This window comes from Lolium perenne, chromosome 6, assembly GCF_019359855.2.
Source record: "Lolium perenne isolate Kyuss_39 chromosome 6, Kyuss_2.0, whole genome shotgun sequence".
In the NCBI taxonomy this organism is placed as follows: Eukaryota; Viridiplantae; Streptophyta; class Magnoliopsida; order Poales; family Poaceae; genus Lolium; species Lolium perenne.
Window position 1 is genome coordinate 46,795,932 of NC_067249.2, and position 16,352 is coordinate 46,812,283.

At 41.0% G+C, this 16,352-nt stretch overlaps 1 protein-coding gene across 35 annotated transcripts; it reads right to left on the bottom strand.

Annotated features, from left to right (window-relative positions):
• Nucleotides 1-13: 13 nt before the first annotated feature.
• Nucleotides 14-9,765, bottom strand: LOC127321386 (zinc finger CCCH domain-containing protein 45). Of its 35 annotated transcripts, none has more exons than XR_007864035.1 (6): nt 9,370-9,765; nt 6,848-7,258; nt 5,414-5,545; nt 4,597-4,684; nt 2,431-2,529; nt 1,111-1,575 (listed from the first exon to the last, which is right to left on the bottom strand). XR_007864035.1 is itself a non-coding variant. In XM_051350422.1 (4 exons), the coding sequence occupies exons 1-3, from the start codon at nt 9,729-9,731 to the stop codon at nt 5,449-5,451; spliced, it is 870 nt and encodes a 289-aa protein (XP_051206382.1). In that variant the 5' UTR covers nt 9,732-9,765; the 3' UTR covers nt 1,111-4,672; nt 5,414-5,448. The 35 variants fall into 35 exon arrangements, 3 of the variants coding, with proteins under 3 accessions (XP_051206382.1, XP_051206379.1, XP_051206380.1); XR_007864029.1 differs by having other exon boundaries at nt 1,111-2,296; XR_007864031.1 differs by having other exon boundaries at nt 1,111-2,299.
• Between the last annotated feature and the right edge of the window lie 6,587 nt (nt 9,766-16,352).

A 16,352-nucleotide genomic window follows, 5' to 3' on the forward strand; every position in this document is an offset into this window, starting at 1 on the left:
TCGCCCAGGCAAAGAACATAAGTACTATTAAAACAACATCATCCAAACTCTATCAGTATAGTTCACATAGTTCTGAATTCAAGCCCGTATATTTGTATAGTTTCTCAATGCACCATCACGTTCGCTACATGCCTGTAGACTACACTGCATACATGCAGTCATATAGACCAGCAAGAAACTGGTTAACTCGAGTTACATGACAATACTGGGCTACAATTTTCTAACCATCCATCATGAACAAACCAGCAAGAAATGACATGAAGGTTATCAGCGATGCATTAGGGAGCAGGGACCATGACTCTTGATCCATTGAGGTTGAAATTTGCAAACACCATCATCGCAGAATGAGAGCTCCTGCAGTTTCAGAAAAGTAGCTATTAGTGAGTGAACTAATAAGCCTCGGCCTCCTAGCTAGTTCACAAACAAGCTGTACAATTTTAACAGCTTAGAAAACAATCATGGGACTCATAATCGGGGTTGTTTGCTTCTTTACATCACAAACAGGGCCTCATGGGACGAACATAATCAAGGTGAATTTTGTCTGATTCTTTAAATCAGGAAAAGAGCCACAACTAAAATTACACAATTTAAAGAAAAAACAAGATTATATAAAGACAGAGTGCCGGTCATATATAAACTACTATATAACATGATGTGTACCAATGTGATGATCATATGGAAAGACAGTGTTAGTCAATAATAATAAAGTAAATACAGTATGTGCGTGCGTACCAATCCTCTGCATGGTTTTAACAGATTAACAACTACACATGATCACCTAAGGAAACAACAACAATAACCAACCCTACAAAAGCTGAGTGTAAAACGGCAGTTATAACTAATTGGCAAGTGTTGTTTATACGTAGGCAAATTCTCTTTCTTGGGCAATACTACCTACTGTAAATTAGTAATTAGTAATTGATGATTAAACATGCACAAGGCACTCCTATCTTAGGTATACTACCCATATCCATCCATGGAAAGTTGGTCGATAGTACAGCTCATAGAAAAATATAGATTAATCGATATTGGATTGTAACTTCTATATTTAGCAAGATGGCATACTAACACAGGAAAAACAATACCAATGTCTGCTTCCAACAAGCAAAGTAAATCTCCAACTGCATGCCCAATATAAACATTTTCGAAGCAAAAAGGTTTATAAAGAGTGGGGGCGTGAATCAGATCAAAGCACCACAACGTAGCAAACTAGCAGTGCTCCGTGGTGGATGAGCTGTTTCTTGTAGATATGATGAACACTGCCTTACATGTGTCCACTCGTAGGCGGGATGCCAACAGCGGGTGCAAAACAGCAGCAGGTGACCCGTGCTGCGGTGGATGCAGATAGTACATGCAAGTATATTCTCATGAATTATACGACTATTGGGCAGAGGCCCCTGAAATCGCTAGGAAATATGTGGCTGCATTCACCATTAACAAAGAAACCATCATGTTTCTGATTCCTTCGTTAGCTCGACAAAACTTCTCATACTTCTCTTCACTTCGCTCCTCCTCACATAGCATAACGCCTTCATCAGCACCAACTTCCAGTGCCTCATCAGCGAGCAGCGCATCCTAGAAAAAAAAAATCCAGAATTTCAATTCATAGCCACAAATTGTCGCAAATGAAGTAACAAATGGTTAGAAACAATAAAGTAGATTCTTCCAGTTCTGAGGTATTCATTAATGTAGTGAATATTCCAGAGTCGTATAAGCTTACATCAATTAGCTGACCTGGATGCTTCTACTCTAGTTGTGTATATTGTTGTTTCAGTGTTCATACCCAGTCAATATGAACTCACAGAGGAAGATTATTTATGAAATAGGCCCAAGATATTAAGCTAGCATGTATTTTTTTTCAAAGCTAGCATGCATTCAGACTGCAAGTATAAGATTACCTCAATTTTCCTTATTAAACTCCCAGACGGCGATTGTAACATTTACTTAGTTTCCCTACTCTCCTAACTGCCTTACTACCATAGGGAATGTTGAATTCTTTTGCCCAAAGTTCCTATGAAAACCATCCACAGTAAGCCTAAATATCCGGCAAAGTTCCAGCATTGGCTCCTATATCTTGATTTCTTTGTGAATTCAGCCTAGTTAATTTCAACTTTAAGGCAAAGCAAGTATAAATTAGTAGAAATGTCTCTAGCATAAGATCTGTCATTTAATATTATATTATGCTAAGAGAATGGAATGGTAAAGAAACTCACCAAAGTTTATTTGTCGATTAAGCAGAATTAGCAATTATTAGCATGCAGTATTGGTGTGAATGTACAACCTTATGTTGTCTAACCTGCTATGTAAATGCATATCAAATTGAGCAATAGTACTACTTGTCACTGGAAAGAAATAATGTGAAATGATGATAAATGAAAATGAGTATACTCCAAAAACAGAAATGTAGCTAAGAAGTTAAATTTAAAGTACCTTAAGCCTGGAGAAGTTCTGGCCATATTGGACTTCTCTGAGCATACCTCCAAAAGTCCAAACCCAACCACAAATGTAGCCACCAAAAACAGAAATAATCTTTGCACAAATCTTGAAAATGTTATTATTTGATGTATCCAACCGAATAGGCATAATTTTATTTTTAAACTACTTGTACAATTACTCAGCGACTTGACTTGACTCGGCGACTCAAAAATCATGGCGGAGATCCATGTTATAGGTGTGGGTGGCAAGTAGGACTGGGCATATAAACCGATAACATTACTCCTGAACCAAAAGAACCGGGACCGACCGACACAGAATAAACCAAAACCGCTTATATCGGTTGGAAATTCTGTCACTGATTCTCAAAAACCGAAGTTACTTCGGCTGATTCGGTCTTAGGCCTCGTGTACCCCAAACTGACCTAACTAACCGAACATGGGTAAGAATAATTAGAAAAGACCAGCCATTTACCTAACTCTTTGAGCCCTCATGATTCCCACCCGCTCCATTCTCAAGTCGCATGAGCAGCCTCGTCATGCTTGTCACGCCATCAATTCCCCATCCGCCTGCCTCGCCTCCATAAACCTAGCTGCCACGTCTATTCTCCCGCCAGTAGCAGCCAGCTACAGGCGCCATCTCCTTCCTCTTCCTACTCCCCCTCGCCTCTCATGTGTTGTGCACCGCCATCGAGTTGTCCACCCTAACGGGCTGTGGTGGCGGCGGTGGAAGAATTCCCGCTAAAATTTGTTATCTGTTTCTTTTCCGGTTCTAAATGATGGAGATTCAAGAAATGTTGTCTGATTTTTCGGAATCGAATGCATCGGTTGGCATTTGCTGCTGTTACTCACGTAACCTCGATTCTGTTTGGTCTTAACCAAGGACTGAAGTACTGAACCGAACCTGTTTGGTCTTAACCAAGGACTGAACCAAACCTTCAGTGAACCAAACCATCGGTAATTGATTTTCCCTCGGTCATTTCCCACTGAACCGAGGAACCAACTGATCGGTTCAGTTTAACTGAACGCTCAGGCCTAGTGGCAAGCATTGAAGGTACATATAGAACCATTAATGGATTTGGTTGATTAATAACAAGGCAAATAAGAGACTGACAAATTTATATCTGATTTTCTTCCCTATGCTTGTTGGACAGATGTCAATGGTGGAACCCCCAAAAATGAGAAAAGAGAAGGCACCCCTAAAGACTAGATTTGCGAATTTTATTTGAATCATATGTATTTGTTAAATTGTGTACCTACAGATTTGGCACTTGATAGGACTGCATGGAAATCACCAACCCATGCGCCCCAACCTTAATTTACTTTTCTTGTAGTTTGCTTTTTTTTCACTCTTTGGTTGCCATAGGTTTGCTGTTGGTGTATCTACGTATGTATTGCAGTACTATCAAGGGGGGTAGTTGACTAGAAAAAAGGAACTTAAATTCTTGCAACATCTCAAAAGAGTTCCTCAAGAATCCAACTCAAATCTCATCTCTATCATAAACAGGTATGACGCACGTGGCATCACCGTTCAAGTGAAGCAAGGCCAGAGCTTAGAAGGTTGCAGATCAATTATTAAGAGCTAAGGGCCCGTACGATGTGTGAGGGATTCTCAAATGCGCCTACGAATCACCTTTTTGGGAGCAAATCAGCTTGGTGATCTCTTCCCTGGTTGATGCGCTCAACGAAAATATGCTCTATAAAAGTGGGTGAAGGGAGTAACTAATCTGAGGTAGAACATATTGATAAACGATTCATGAAGTCATGATACCATCAAAAAAAAGGAAGAAATGGCTCACGCTTGCCAATCAAGATCGGCATTAATTAACTCCATTAGTAACCAAACAAAGTTATTTCTATGCTCTATTCTCAACAGCATAAAATACTAATATAATTAAGGTACAACTCCAACAGAAGATCTGATGTTAGATATTATGCTAAGCATGGAATGGTACAGAAACTCACTGTATTTCTCTGCAATTAACAAGTATTCGCAATTTAGCATGCAGCTAAGTGTGGTGTGAACGTATAACCTTATGTTGTCTAATTTATGCTACCAAATCCTACATTCCATCAGCGAGAAAGTGCAGTACTATTTGTTACTGGGAAGAAATAATGTAAAATGATGATAAGTGAAAATGAGTTTGGATAACAAGTCAAATACCTTGAGCCACTGGAAAGAAGTTCTGACAATAATGAACTTGATATTTCCAACTCGACCACCAAAATTTAGAAGTAACCTTTGCACAACCCTTGAAAAAGCGAGTTTAGCCACAATTTGATGTATCCAACTAGAATAATATTAGTATACTTTAAACTACTATGTTGCATAACAAATGATATTACAGGAAATTACCACGTTCAGTCAAAAATATATGTCATGTTAGCAAGTCTACTTCGTCTGTATATACTTGCACTCTAGTTTTAGAGGCAATATTTTCCACTAAATGTCCCTATCAATATATGTTGGTAGTGATGTTAGAGTTGGGCATGCAGTTGGATCAACTTATGTTAAAGACTGTCATTAAATCCTTGTTCCACGTGGTTGGAGCTAAACGACACAGCACATACCAAATTAGAGGAACTAGTACATATTAATAAATGATTCATGAAGTCATGATATGCAAGTCAAAAAAGGAAAGAGGGTACCAATTTCACCTCTACCATCAATTAACTACATTAATTAGTGAGATATTTTTTTGTTCCATTCTGGAAAGAAATAAATACTACTCCCTCCATCTTACAAAAAAAGCTTCTCAACTTTTTCTAGATGCGGATGTATCTATAACTAAAATATGTCTATGTTCATCCAAATCTAGACAAAGTTGAGAAGCTTTTTGTGGAACAGAGAGAGTATGACTAATGTACAACCATATATAGAAAAAACAAAAATATTTTCCCCTTATAGCATAAATTATACTACAGTGTGTAACCAAGGGAATATTGTGTATGTGAGCTATTGAGACGGAACAAATTTTCACCTGGAAATGTCAAGTCCTACTAGAGATGGAAAATATTAAAATGACACCATTACTCCTTTTTGGGAGGCCCAAATACCCTGCTGAACTGATATTCCCAGATCCTCCTGGTTGCAACTTTTAACAACAGAGTACCTAGTTATGGAACATATCAACATAAATTTGTTAGAACTCACCACTAGAAGATTGGATGTTTTAAGGAATCACGCAAATGGACAAGAAAATAGCAAATTATGGAATGGCAGGTCAACATGACATCTTTCAAAATCGCATCTCTAGATTACTAGATATTAAGTAAAATAACACCCAAATCACTTACTACAATGGTCCCTAGAGCATACAAATGTCACACGTAGCTAGAAATCAATGTGTGCATTAATGTGCTCAAATACTGCCATAAGCATAATTCCAACACTCATATAGTGCATTAATGTGCTCACGAGATTCCATGGGCACAGTTCCAAATTACATAAAAAGGTAAACAACCAAGTGAAATTTCATGTTCAAATTGCCAAATCGAACGATGCAAAGAGCTTGAGTTGAGCAGTGAAACCAAGCATGTACATCAAAGGGTTTTGAGTGGTGACTCATAAGTGAGTCGCCAAGCCTGCCACTCAGTTTAGTGAACAAAATCGCTGTATAGTCACCATAAGTGTTGCAAGTCGCCGTGATTTTGAGAAAACATCTCAGAGACTATACAGAAACTTAAAATCGTGCGTACATCTAAAGGCGAGGCATAAACCTCTTCTGTTAAATAGCATCTGTCGTATAGAAATCACCTTTCTTGCCTAGCCATAGCTCAAAATTGTCTCATTATCACAGAAAAGTGTTTTTTTCTAGCATAACAATCATACAATAGCGAATTATGACTCTTGCTGAAACAAAGTTGATAATACTGCAGAACAAGTTGGGAGATTTAAGCCCAAATTTCTATTAGGAAGACAGGAAGCATAAAGAACCAGAATACAGTCCCTAATGTGTAAGACAGATACACACTGTCCCTAATGTGTAAGACAGATACATGCATAACGGCCATTAATATTGTTTTCACCCAAAGATCTCAAGTGGGATAAATATTCCGACACGTACGTCTAGAGACAAGGCACAAGCATCATCTACTAATAACTTCAAGGACTTATAAGTCAGTTTAATTGCCTAGCCATAGCTTAGATTATCTCATAATCCAGAGAAAAATAGTTTTTTTTCTAGCATGACAATAAAACAGAATTGCAACTCTTGCTAATATACAGTGAAGAACACTGCATAATAAGTTTGGATATTAAGCCGATCAATCTATCAGGAAGACGGTAAGCATAAAAACCAGAACAAGATAACACAATGTCCAACAGATAACGGTAACAGGTATACGCTATGTTTTGTCGTTTTCACCCAAAATGCTTGAAAGCTTCACAAAACCTCTAGAGGCCCCCTACCAACCTTGATTGCCCCTGTGGAGGTGGGCTTGCAGTTACAGTAGCTTGGTCAGATGAACCATTAAGGACAACCTGCACCTGAACATTTTGTTGTTGCTGCTGTAGTGTGTTTGGTGGTGGTACATGCTGTGGATTTGCTGTCTGAACAGGATGTGCAGCAGGTTGTTTCACTACAGGAGTAGCTTTTGCAGCCAATTTTCGACTCTTTAACACCGAGCCAGGTTGGACTTGAGGTTTCTCCTGCTGACTATTTTTGTTATCTCTTGGCAGATTTGTTCCGCTTGATGAGCCATAGTGCAAGGATTCCATCTGTAGAAGCTTCTTGACGACTTCCTCAGGAGGAGGCGGGGGCCCAGGTTTCCTAACATGCCTGTGCTTGCAACTAGGGCCATTAGGGCAAAACCCCATGTTATACCTGGAATTCAGATTAAAAAGGAACACAGGTCAGCTTAAAGTTTAGACAGCACTCTTTTACAACTGGTATATGGAAGGAAGAACTGACGCTTAGATGTCAAACCACAGACTACATTATATGATCCAGTGGGTAGCACAAAAAGACAGAAGTGTCAGTAACAATATGAATCGTCACATAAGTTAAAGATAAAATCAATATTAAATGAACAATACGAAAACAGTATAAGCAAAGCGCCAAAAATTACCATAGCGTATCAGCTAAAATAAAAGCTACCAACGGAGTTCCGTTAGATAACAGTATACTTCCATCAAATTTAGTAACTACATAAATTCACACAGCATGAGCACTAAATTCGACCAAACTAAGTTGCATAAAAAGACAGAAGTGTCAGTAACAATATGAATCATCACATAAGTTAAAGATCAAATCAATATCAAATGAACAATACGAAAACAGTATAATCAAAGCGCCAAAAATTACCATAGTGTATCAGCTAAAATAAAAGCTACCAGCCGAGTTCCGTTACATAACAGTATACTTCCATCAAATTTAGTAACTACATAAATTCACACAGCATGAGCACTAAATTCGACCGAACAAAGTTGCATAAAAAGACAGAAGTGTCAGTAACAATATGAATCGTCACATAAGTTAAAGATAAAATCAATATTAAATGAACAATACGAAAACAGTATAAGCAAAGCGCCAAAAATTACCATAGCGTATCAGCTAAAATAAAAGCTACCAACGGAGTTCCGTTAGATAACAGTATACTTCCATCAAATTTAGTAACTACATAAATTCACACAGCATGAGCACTAAATTCGACCAAACTAAGTTGCATAAAAAGACAGAAGTGTCAGTAACAATATGAATCATCACATAAGTTAAAGATCAAATCAATATCAAATGAACAATACGAAAACAGTATAATCAAAGCGCCAAAAATTACCATAGTGTATCAGCTAAAATAAAAGCTACCAGCCGAGTTCCGTTACATAACAGTATACTTCCATCAAATTTAGTAACTACATAAATTCACACAGCATGAGCACTAAATTCGACCGAACAAAGTTGCATAAAAAGACAGAAGTGTCAGTAACAATATGAATCGTCACATAAGTTAAAGATCAAATCAATATTAAATGAACAATACGAAAACAGTATAATCAAAGCGCCAAAAATTACCATAGTGTATCAGCTAAAATAAAAGCTACCAGCCGAGTTCCGTTACATAACTGTATACTTCCATCAAATTTAGTAACTACATAAATTCACACAGCATGAGCACTAAATTCAACCGAAGTGCATCAATTACTAATGCACTAAAGTTGCATAATGAGATAATTTATTCCTCCCAAGAAGAATCCAATTCAGAAAACCCTAAAACTGCGTATGACGCCACTACCTACTCAAAGAATAATAGAATATACAATCCTAAACCCCATACAGTCAATCACTTCTCCAAGGTGAGTGCAAGTCAGAAAACAGTGAAACTAAATATCACGTGAAACCCACCATGGGAACCGAACACTACACCCTACAGAGTACACACACATAATTCTAGGCATGTGCTGCTCAAGGTAGTACGTCCCATTAGGAATAACCTAGACAGACTGCAAACCAATATGGCTGTGACATTAGATTTGATTATCAAAGAAAGGTAACAATTGTAAGTTGCCGAAGAAACCTACACAATCCCAATGTTTAATCGTGTTATCGCCAGTATAAAAAGAAATTACACATTTGATCTATCTAATTTTACTACCACCCCAAAGGCGATCATCAAACTTTTGATAGTGGATTTAATTTGTAGAACACGTACTAAGAATTCCCACAAGACGGCTTCGAATCCCTAGAAGCCCTAACAAAAACGTGACACAGATCACACAATCCCAACTCAGATCTAGGACCAAAACCGACCCTAACAATCCCAAGACGTCTTTGAATTCCTAGAATCCCTAACAAATAACATGACACAGATCCCAACTCAGATCTATGACCAAAACCGACCCTAAGAGCAGATCTCAATCCCTAGCTAAGACATTGACAGCTAGCAACCCATAGTAGAACGGCTAAATAAGAGAGGTAAGGTTAGGGATGTTCCTCACATGCTGCACTCCGGCGGCAAGTCCTCGGTGATGTGCTTGTAGGAGCAGTCCTCCTCGCGGCAGTAGCCGAACGCGCTGAAGAAGTGGCAGACGGGCATGCGCTTGAGGTCGTACTGGTGGAGGAAGTCGCAGGAGTCGCCCTTCATGCACAGGCCCCGCAGCCAGTGCCGGCACACGGTCTGCCGAACGGTGCCGCTGCGGCGGCCTTGCCCACGGTGCGGCCCGGCCGCGGCGGGGCCGGGGGCGTCGGAAGGCGGCAAGGCGGAGGCAGCGGAACCGGATCCGGCGGGGGCGGGGGCGGCGGCGTCGGCGTCCAGGAATTTCTCGAAGTCGAAGACGAGGTGGCCGTCGTCGCCGTCCATTTCGTAGGTTAGGGTTTCGGGAGGGGGCGAGTGTCAGAATTTTGAAAAGATTTCATCGGCTTTTAAACGCCGGGTTTCTCGGCAGAATGTTTGGTTTGGTCCTAGGCCTGGGCTTGGGCCTGGGCCTTGTGAAGAGCTAAGAAAACCGAGTCGTGCTGTCTTCTTCACTGGATGATTCCGCGTCGCCCTATAATGGGCCGGGTGGTTTTAGGCCTTCATGGATTTCTTGCACCACTGTGCGAGCGAGATGGGCCTCTCTGCGCGTCACGAACGGGGCATGGGCTAAAGGCGGGTCGTTTGGTAGTCTTTTATGCGACGGAGAGCGAAGCCATGCCTTATTGTTTGGTTGCTCGTTTCCAGTACTTTCTTCCCTGCCTGTGCAGCCTACAGCCTGTTTGGTTGCACATAGTTGTGTGTTGTGGTAACCTCTTCACTTAAAGTTGTGAGATTACCCAGTACTGAATAACAGCACACATCATATTCAATTCATCACAAAAGGTGATGGTAATACACAACAACTACTTAGTGGGCGATGCATCACGAGCGAAGCAACTATACTTCGTGATGCATCACAGTTTCATACGAGTGGTTAGTATAATACCACCTCGAACAAGTTCAATGTTACAGACCGGGGATCATGTTGTAGCAAGTCCTAGCTAATGGAGGGATACAAGATCACCTCCCAAAATCAGCAGATAAGCAGAAGCACTAAGCAGGAAACTGGTTGCGGAGCCAGGTCCTAAGCCAGCTCCTCCTCTCCGGTGGCTGCAGCATACTCTGCTTCGTTGTCTGCAATAAAGTCGATAGCCCTGACCAGCAAGTGTAGGCTGGAACAGCTGCGACTTGCACGCAAACCGGGGCGTGAAGATCGTCTTCATCTGAGTGTAGTTCGTGATCGGGGTGGCGACGTACTGACGGTGCTTCGGGTAGCGCTGCAATCCACAAGGAACAACTGTTACTATGGACGACATTCACATAATACTTTCATACCTATGCAGGAACTCAATGAGGCTTCATACCTGAATGTACTCGTCCGTCGTCTCTTCATCACCGCCGTAGAAGCAGCAACCATCTTCGCTCAAGTCCAGAATGCGATCGGATTTCATCTTCATAATGACGCTCCACTTCATCCTCCAGTTTCTGATGTGGTTGTAGAGCTGAAGAGTGGTGACATGTACGCCAGCGAATGCAAGAACATTCGCGGCTACCTTCTTCGTCTGCTGCTCCTTGAATCCAATGTTGAAGCAGACGCCGCTACGGACGAGCTGAACCAACCGGTTCAGCACAAACTCTGATAACTCAGGTTTTCAAACCATGGCTGGTTTGCTTGCAATCAGACATGGCTGAGCATTCACAGTAGGCGCAGATAGATCAGGGGAGCTGATGTCTACGGGTGCTTCTATTCTTGTAGACAGTGTTGGGCCTCCAAGAGCAGAGGTTTGTAGAACAGCAGCAAGTTTCCCTTAAGTGGATCACCCAAGGTTTATCGAACTCAGGGAGGAAGAGGTCAAAGATATCCCTCTCAAGCAACCCTGCAATCACGATACAAGAAGTCTCTTGTGTCCCCAACACACCTAATACACTTGTCAGATGTATAGGTGCACTAGTTCGGCGAAGAGATAGTGAAATACAAGTAGTATGGATGTATATGAGCAGTAGTAATGGCGCCAGAAAAGTGCTTGCTGGCGTGCAGTTGATGGTAGTAATATTGCAGGAAGTAAAGATGCAGTAAAACAGTAAACAAGCGATGATTGCAGTATTTGGAAACAAGGCCTAGGGATCATACTTTCACTAGTGGACACTCTCAACATTGATCACATAAATAAATAAGTTCTCTTCCTCTGTGCTACATATACTCTTGTTTGATAATGAACACCATTCGTTGCGTAGGGCTACTAGAGCACCTCAATACCGGAGTTAACAAGCTCCACAACATTCGATATTCATGTTTAAGTAACCTTAGAGCATAATAGATCTTTGCAATCTAAACCGAGTACTAACATAGCATACACACTGTCACCTTTACACTATGAAGGGGGAATAAATCACATCAATACTATCATAGTAATAATTAACTCCATAACCTACAAAAGATTATGATCATAGCCTACGACAAGTACTACACGATGCACACACTGTCACCATTACACCGTGAAGGAGGAATAGACTACTTTAATAACATCACAAGAGTAGCACATAGACTAATAGCAATACAAAGCTCATCATATGGATCTCAATCATGCAAAGCAATTCATGAGATCATTGTATTGGGGTACAGAGAGAGAGATTAACCACATACCTACCAGTCTGACCCTTAGCCTCGAGGAGAACTACTCCCTCCTCATGGGAGACAACGGCGGTGATGAAGATGGCGGTGGTGTCGATGGAGAAGCCTTCCGGGGCACTTCCCCGTCCGGCGGCATGCGGAACAGAGACTCTGTCCCCGGATCTTGGCTTCGCGATGGCGGCGGCTTGATGGCGTGTAACTCACACGTTCGTTGGGAACCCCAAGAGGAAGGTATGATGCGCACAGCAGCAAGTTTTCCCTCAGAAAGAAACCAAGGTTTATCGAACCAGGAGGAGCCAAGAAGCACGTTGAAGGTTGATGGCGGCGGGATGTAGTGCGGCGCAACACCAGGGATTCCGGCGCCAACGTGGAACCTGCACAACACAACCAAAGTACTTTGCCCCAACGAAACAGTGAGGTTGTCAATCTCACCGCTTGCTTTGTAACAAAGGATTAACCGTATTGTGTGGAAGATGATTGTTTGCGAAAACAGTAGAAACGATTGCGATGGGATTGTATTTCAAGATAGAGAATTGGACCGGGGTCCACAGTTCACTAGAGGTGTCTCTCCCATAAGATAAACGACATGTTGGGTGAACAAATTACAGTTGGGCAATTGACAAATAAAGAGGGCATGACCATGCACATACATATTATGATGAGTATAGTGAGATTTAATTGGGCATTACGACAAAGTACATAGACCGCCATCCAAAGATGCATCTATGCCTAAAAAGTCCACCTTCGGGTTATCATCCGAACCCCCTCCGGTATTAAGTTGCTAACAACGAGACAATTGCATTAAGTATTGCGCGTAATGTAATCGGTAACTACATCCTTGAACATAGCACCAATGTTTTATCCCTAGTGGCACAAAGACATCCACAACCTTAGAACTTTCTGTCACTGTCCCGAGATATCAATGGAGGCATGAACCCACTATCGAGCATAAATACTCCCTCTTGGAGTCACAAGCATCTACTTGGCCAGAGCATCTACTAGTAACGGAGAGCATGCAAGATCATAAACAACACATAGACATAACTTTGATAATCAACATAACAAGTATTCTCTATTCATCGGATCCCAACAAACGCAACATATAGAATTACAGATAGATGATCTTGATCATGTTAGGCAGCTCACAAGATCCGACAATGAAGCACAATGGGGAGAAGACAACCATCTAGCTACGCTATGGACCCATTGTCCAGGGGGTAGACTACTCACTCATCACTCCGGAGGCGACCATGGCGGCGTAGAGTCCTCGGGAGATGATTCCCCTCTCCGGCAGGTACCGGAGGCGATCTCCTGGATCCCCCGAGATGGGATCGGCGGCGGCGGCGTCTCTGGAAGGTTTTCCGTATCGTGGCTCTCGATCTTTGGAGGTTTCGCAACGGAGGCTTTAAGTAGGCGGAAGGGCAGGTCAAGAGGCGGCACGAGGGCCCCACACCACGGGCCGCGCGGCCAAGGGGGGGCCGCGCCGCCTAGGGTGTGGCCACCTCGTGGCCCCACTTCGTCTCCTCTTCGGTCTTCCTGGAAGCTTCGTGGCAAAATAGGACCCCGGGCGTTGATTTCGTCCAATTCCGAGAATATTTCGTTACTAGGATTTCTCGAAACCAAAAGCAGAAACAAAGAATCGGCACTTCGGCATCTTGTTAATAGGTTAGTTCCGAGAAAATGCACGAATATAACATAAAGTGTGCATAAAACATGTAGATAACATCAATAATGTGGCATGGAACATAAGAAATTATCGATACGTCGAGACGTATCAGCATCCCCAAGCTTAGTTACGCTCGTCCGAGCAGGTAAAACGATAACACAGATAATTTCTGGAGTGACATGCCATCATAACCTTGATCATACTATTTGTAAAGCATATGTAGTGAATGCAGCGATCAAAACAATGTATATGACATGAGTAAACAAGTGAATCATAAAGCAAAGACTTTTCATGAATAGCACTTCAAGACAAGCATCAATAAGTCTTGCATAAGAGTTAACTCATAAAGCAATAATTCAAAGTAAAGGCATTGAAGCAACACAAAGGAAGATTAAGTTTCAGCGGTTGCTTTCAACTTGTAACATGTATATCTCATGGATATTGTCAACATAGAGTAATATAATAAGTGCAATATGCAAGTATGTAGGAATCAATGCACAGTTCACACAAGTGTTTGCTTCTTGAGGTGGAGAGAAATAGGTGAACTGACTCAACAATGAAAGTAAAAGAATGGTCCTCCATAGAGGAAAAGCATCGATTGCTATATTTGTGCTAGAGCTTTGATTTTGAAAACATGAAACAATTTTGTCAACGGTAGTAATAAAGCATATGTATCATGTAAATTATATCTTACAAGTTGCAAGCCTCATGCATAGTATACTAATAGTGCCCTCACCTTGTCCTAATTAGCTTGGACTACCGGATCATCACAATGCACATGTTTTAACCAAGTGTCACAAAGGGGTACCTCTATGCCGCCTGTACAAAGGTCTAAGGAGAAAGCTCGCATTGGATTTCTCGCTATTGATTATTCTCAACTTAGACATCCATACCGGGACAACATAGACAACAGATAATGGACTCCTCTTTTATGCATAAGCATGTAACAACAATTAATAATTTTCTCATATGAGATTGAGGATATATGTCCAAAACTGAAACTTCCACCATGGATCATGGCTTTAGTTAGCGGCCCAATGTTCTTCTCTAACAATATGCATGCTTAACCATAAGGTGGTAGATCGCTCTTACTTCAGACAAGACGAACATGCATAGCAACTCACATGAAATTCAACAAAGAGTAGTTGATGGCGTCCCCAGTGAACATGGTTATCGCACAACAAGCAACTTAATAAGAGATAAAGTGCATAAGTACATATTCAATACCACAATAGTTTTTAAGCTATTTGTCCCATGAGCTATATATTGCAAAGGTGAATGATGAAATTTTAAAGGTAGCACTCAAGCAATTTACTTTGGAATGGCGGAAAATACCATGTAGTAGGTAGGTATGGTGGACACAAATGGCATAGTGGTTGGCTCAAGTATTTTGGATGCATGAGAGGTATTCCCTCTCGATACAAGGTTTAGGCTAGCAAGGCTTATTTGAAACAAACACAAGGATGAACCGGTGCAGCAAAACTCACATAAAAGACATATTGTAAACATTATAAGACTCTACACCGTCTTCCTTGTTGTTCAAACTCAATACTAGAAATTATCTAGACCTTAGAGAGACCAAATATGCAAATCAAATTTTAGCATGCTCTATGTATTTCTTCATTAATAGGTGCGAAGCATATGATGCAAGAGCTTAAACATGAGCACAACAATTGCCAAGTATCACATTACCCAAGACATTTATAGCAATTACTACATGTATCATTTTCCAATTCCAACCATATAACAATTTAACGAAGAAGAAACTTCGCCATGAATACTATGAGTAGAGCCTAAGGACATACTTGTCCATATGCTACAGCGGAGCGTGTCTCTCTCCCATAAAGTGAATGCTAGGATCCATTTTATTCAAACAAAACAAAAAACAAAAACAAACCGACGCTCCAAGCAAAGCACATAAGATGTGATGGAATAAAAATATAGTTTCAGGGGAGGAACCTGATAATGTTGTCGATTAAGAAGGGGATGCCTTGGGCATCCCCAAGCTTAGACGCTTGAGTCTTCTTAGAATATGCAGGGGTGAACCACCGGGGCATCCCCAAGTTTAGAGCTTTCACTCTCCTTGATCATGTTGCATCATACTCCTCTCTTGATCCTTGAAAACTTCCTCCACACCAAACTTAGAACAACTCATTAGAGGGTTAGCGACAATAAAAATTAACATGTTCAGAGGTGACATAATCATTCTTAACACTTCTGGACATTGCATAAAGCTACTGGACATTAATGGATCAAAGAAATTCATCCAACATAGCAAAAGAGGCAATGCGAAATAAAAGGCAGAATCTGTCAAAACAGAACAGTTCGTATTGACGAATTTTATCGAGGCACCAGACTTGCTCAAATGAAAATGCTCAAATTGAATGAAAGTTGCGTACATATCTGAGGATCACTCACGTAAATTGGCATAATTTTCTGAGTTACCTACAGAGAAAACAGCCCAGATTCGTGACAGCAAAGAAATCTGTTTCTGCGCAGTAATCCAAATCTAGTATGAACTTTACTATCAACGACTTTACTTGGCACAACAAAACACTAAACTAAGATAAGGAGAGGTTGCTACAGTAGTAAACAACTTCCAAGACACAAAATAAAAACAAAGTACTGTAGGTAAAAACATGGGTTGTCTCCCATAAGCGCTTTTCTT

Bases quoted from the DNA above. Each gene is read 5' to 3' on its own strand.
- LOC127321386 (XM_051350422.1), bottom strand. From the start codon at position 9,731: ATGGACGGCGACGACGGCCACCTCGTCTTCGACTTCGAGAAATTCCTG. The intron at 7,259-9,369 runs GTGAGGAACATC...TCTGAATTCCAG, and splicing joins TTGCCGCCGGAGTGCAGCAT to GTATAACATGGGGTTTTGCC. The intron at 5,546-6,847 runs GTTGGTAGGGGG...TTCCATAACTAG, and splicing joins CCTCCACAGGGGCAATCAAG to GTACTCTGTTGTTAAAAGTT.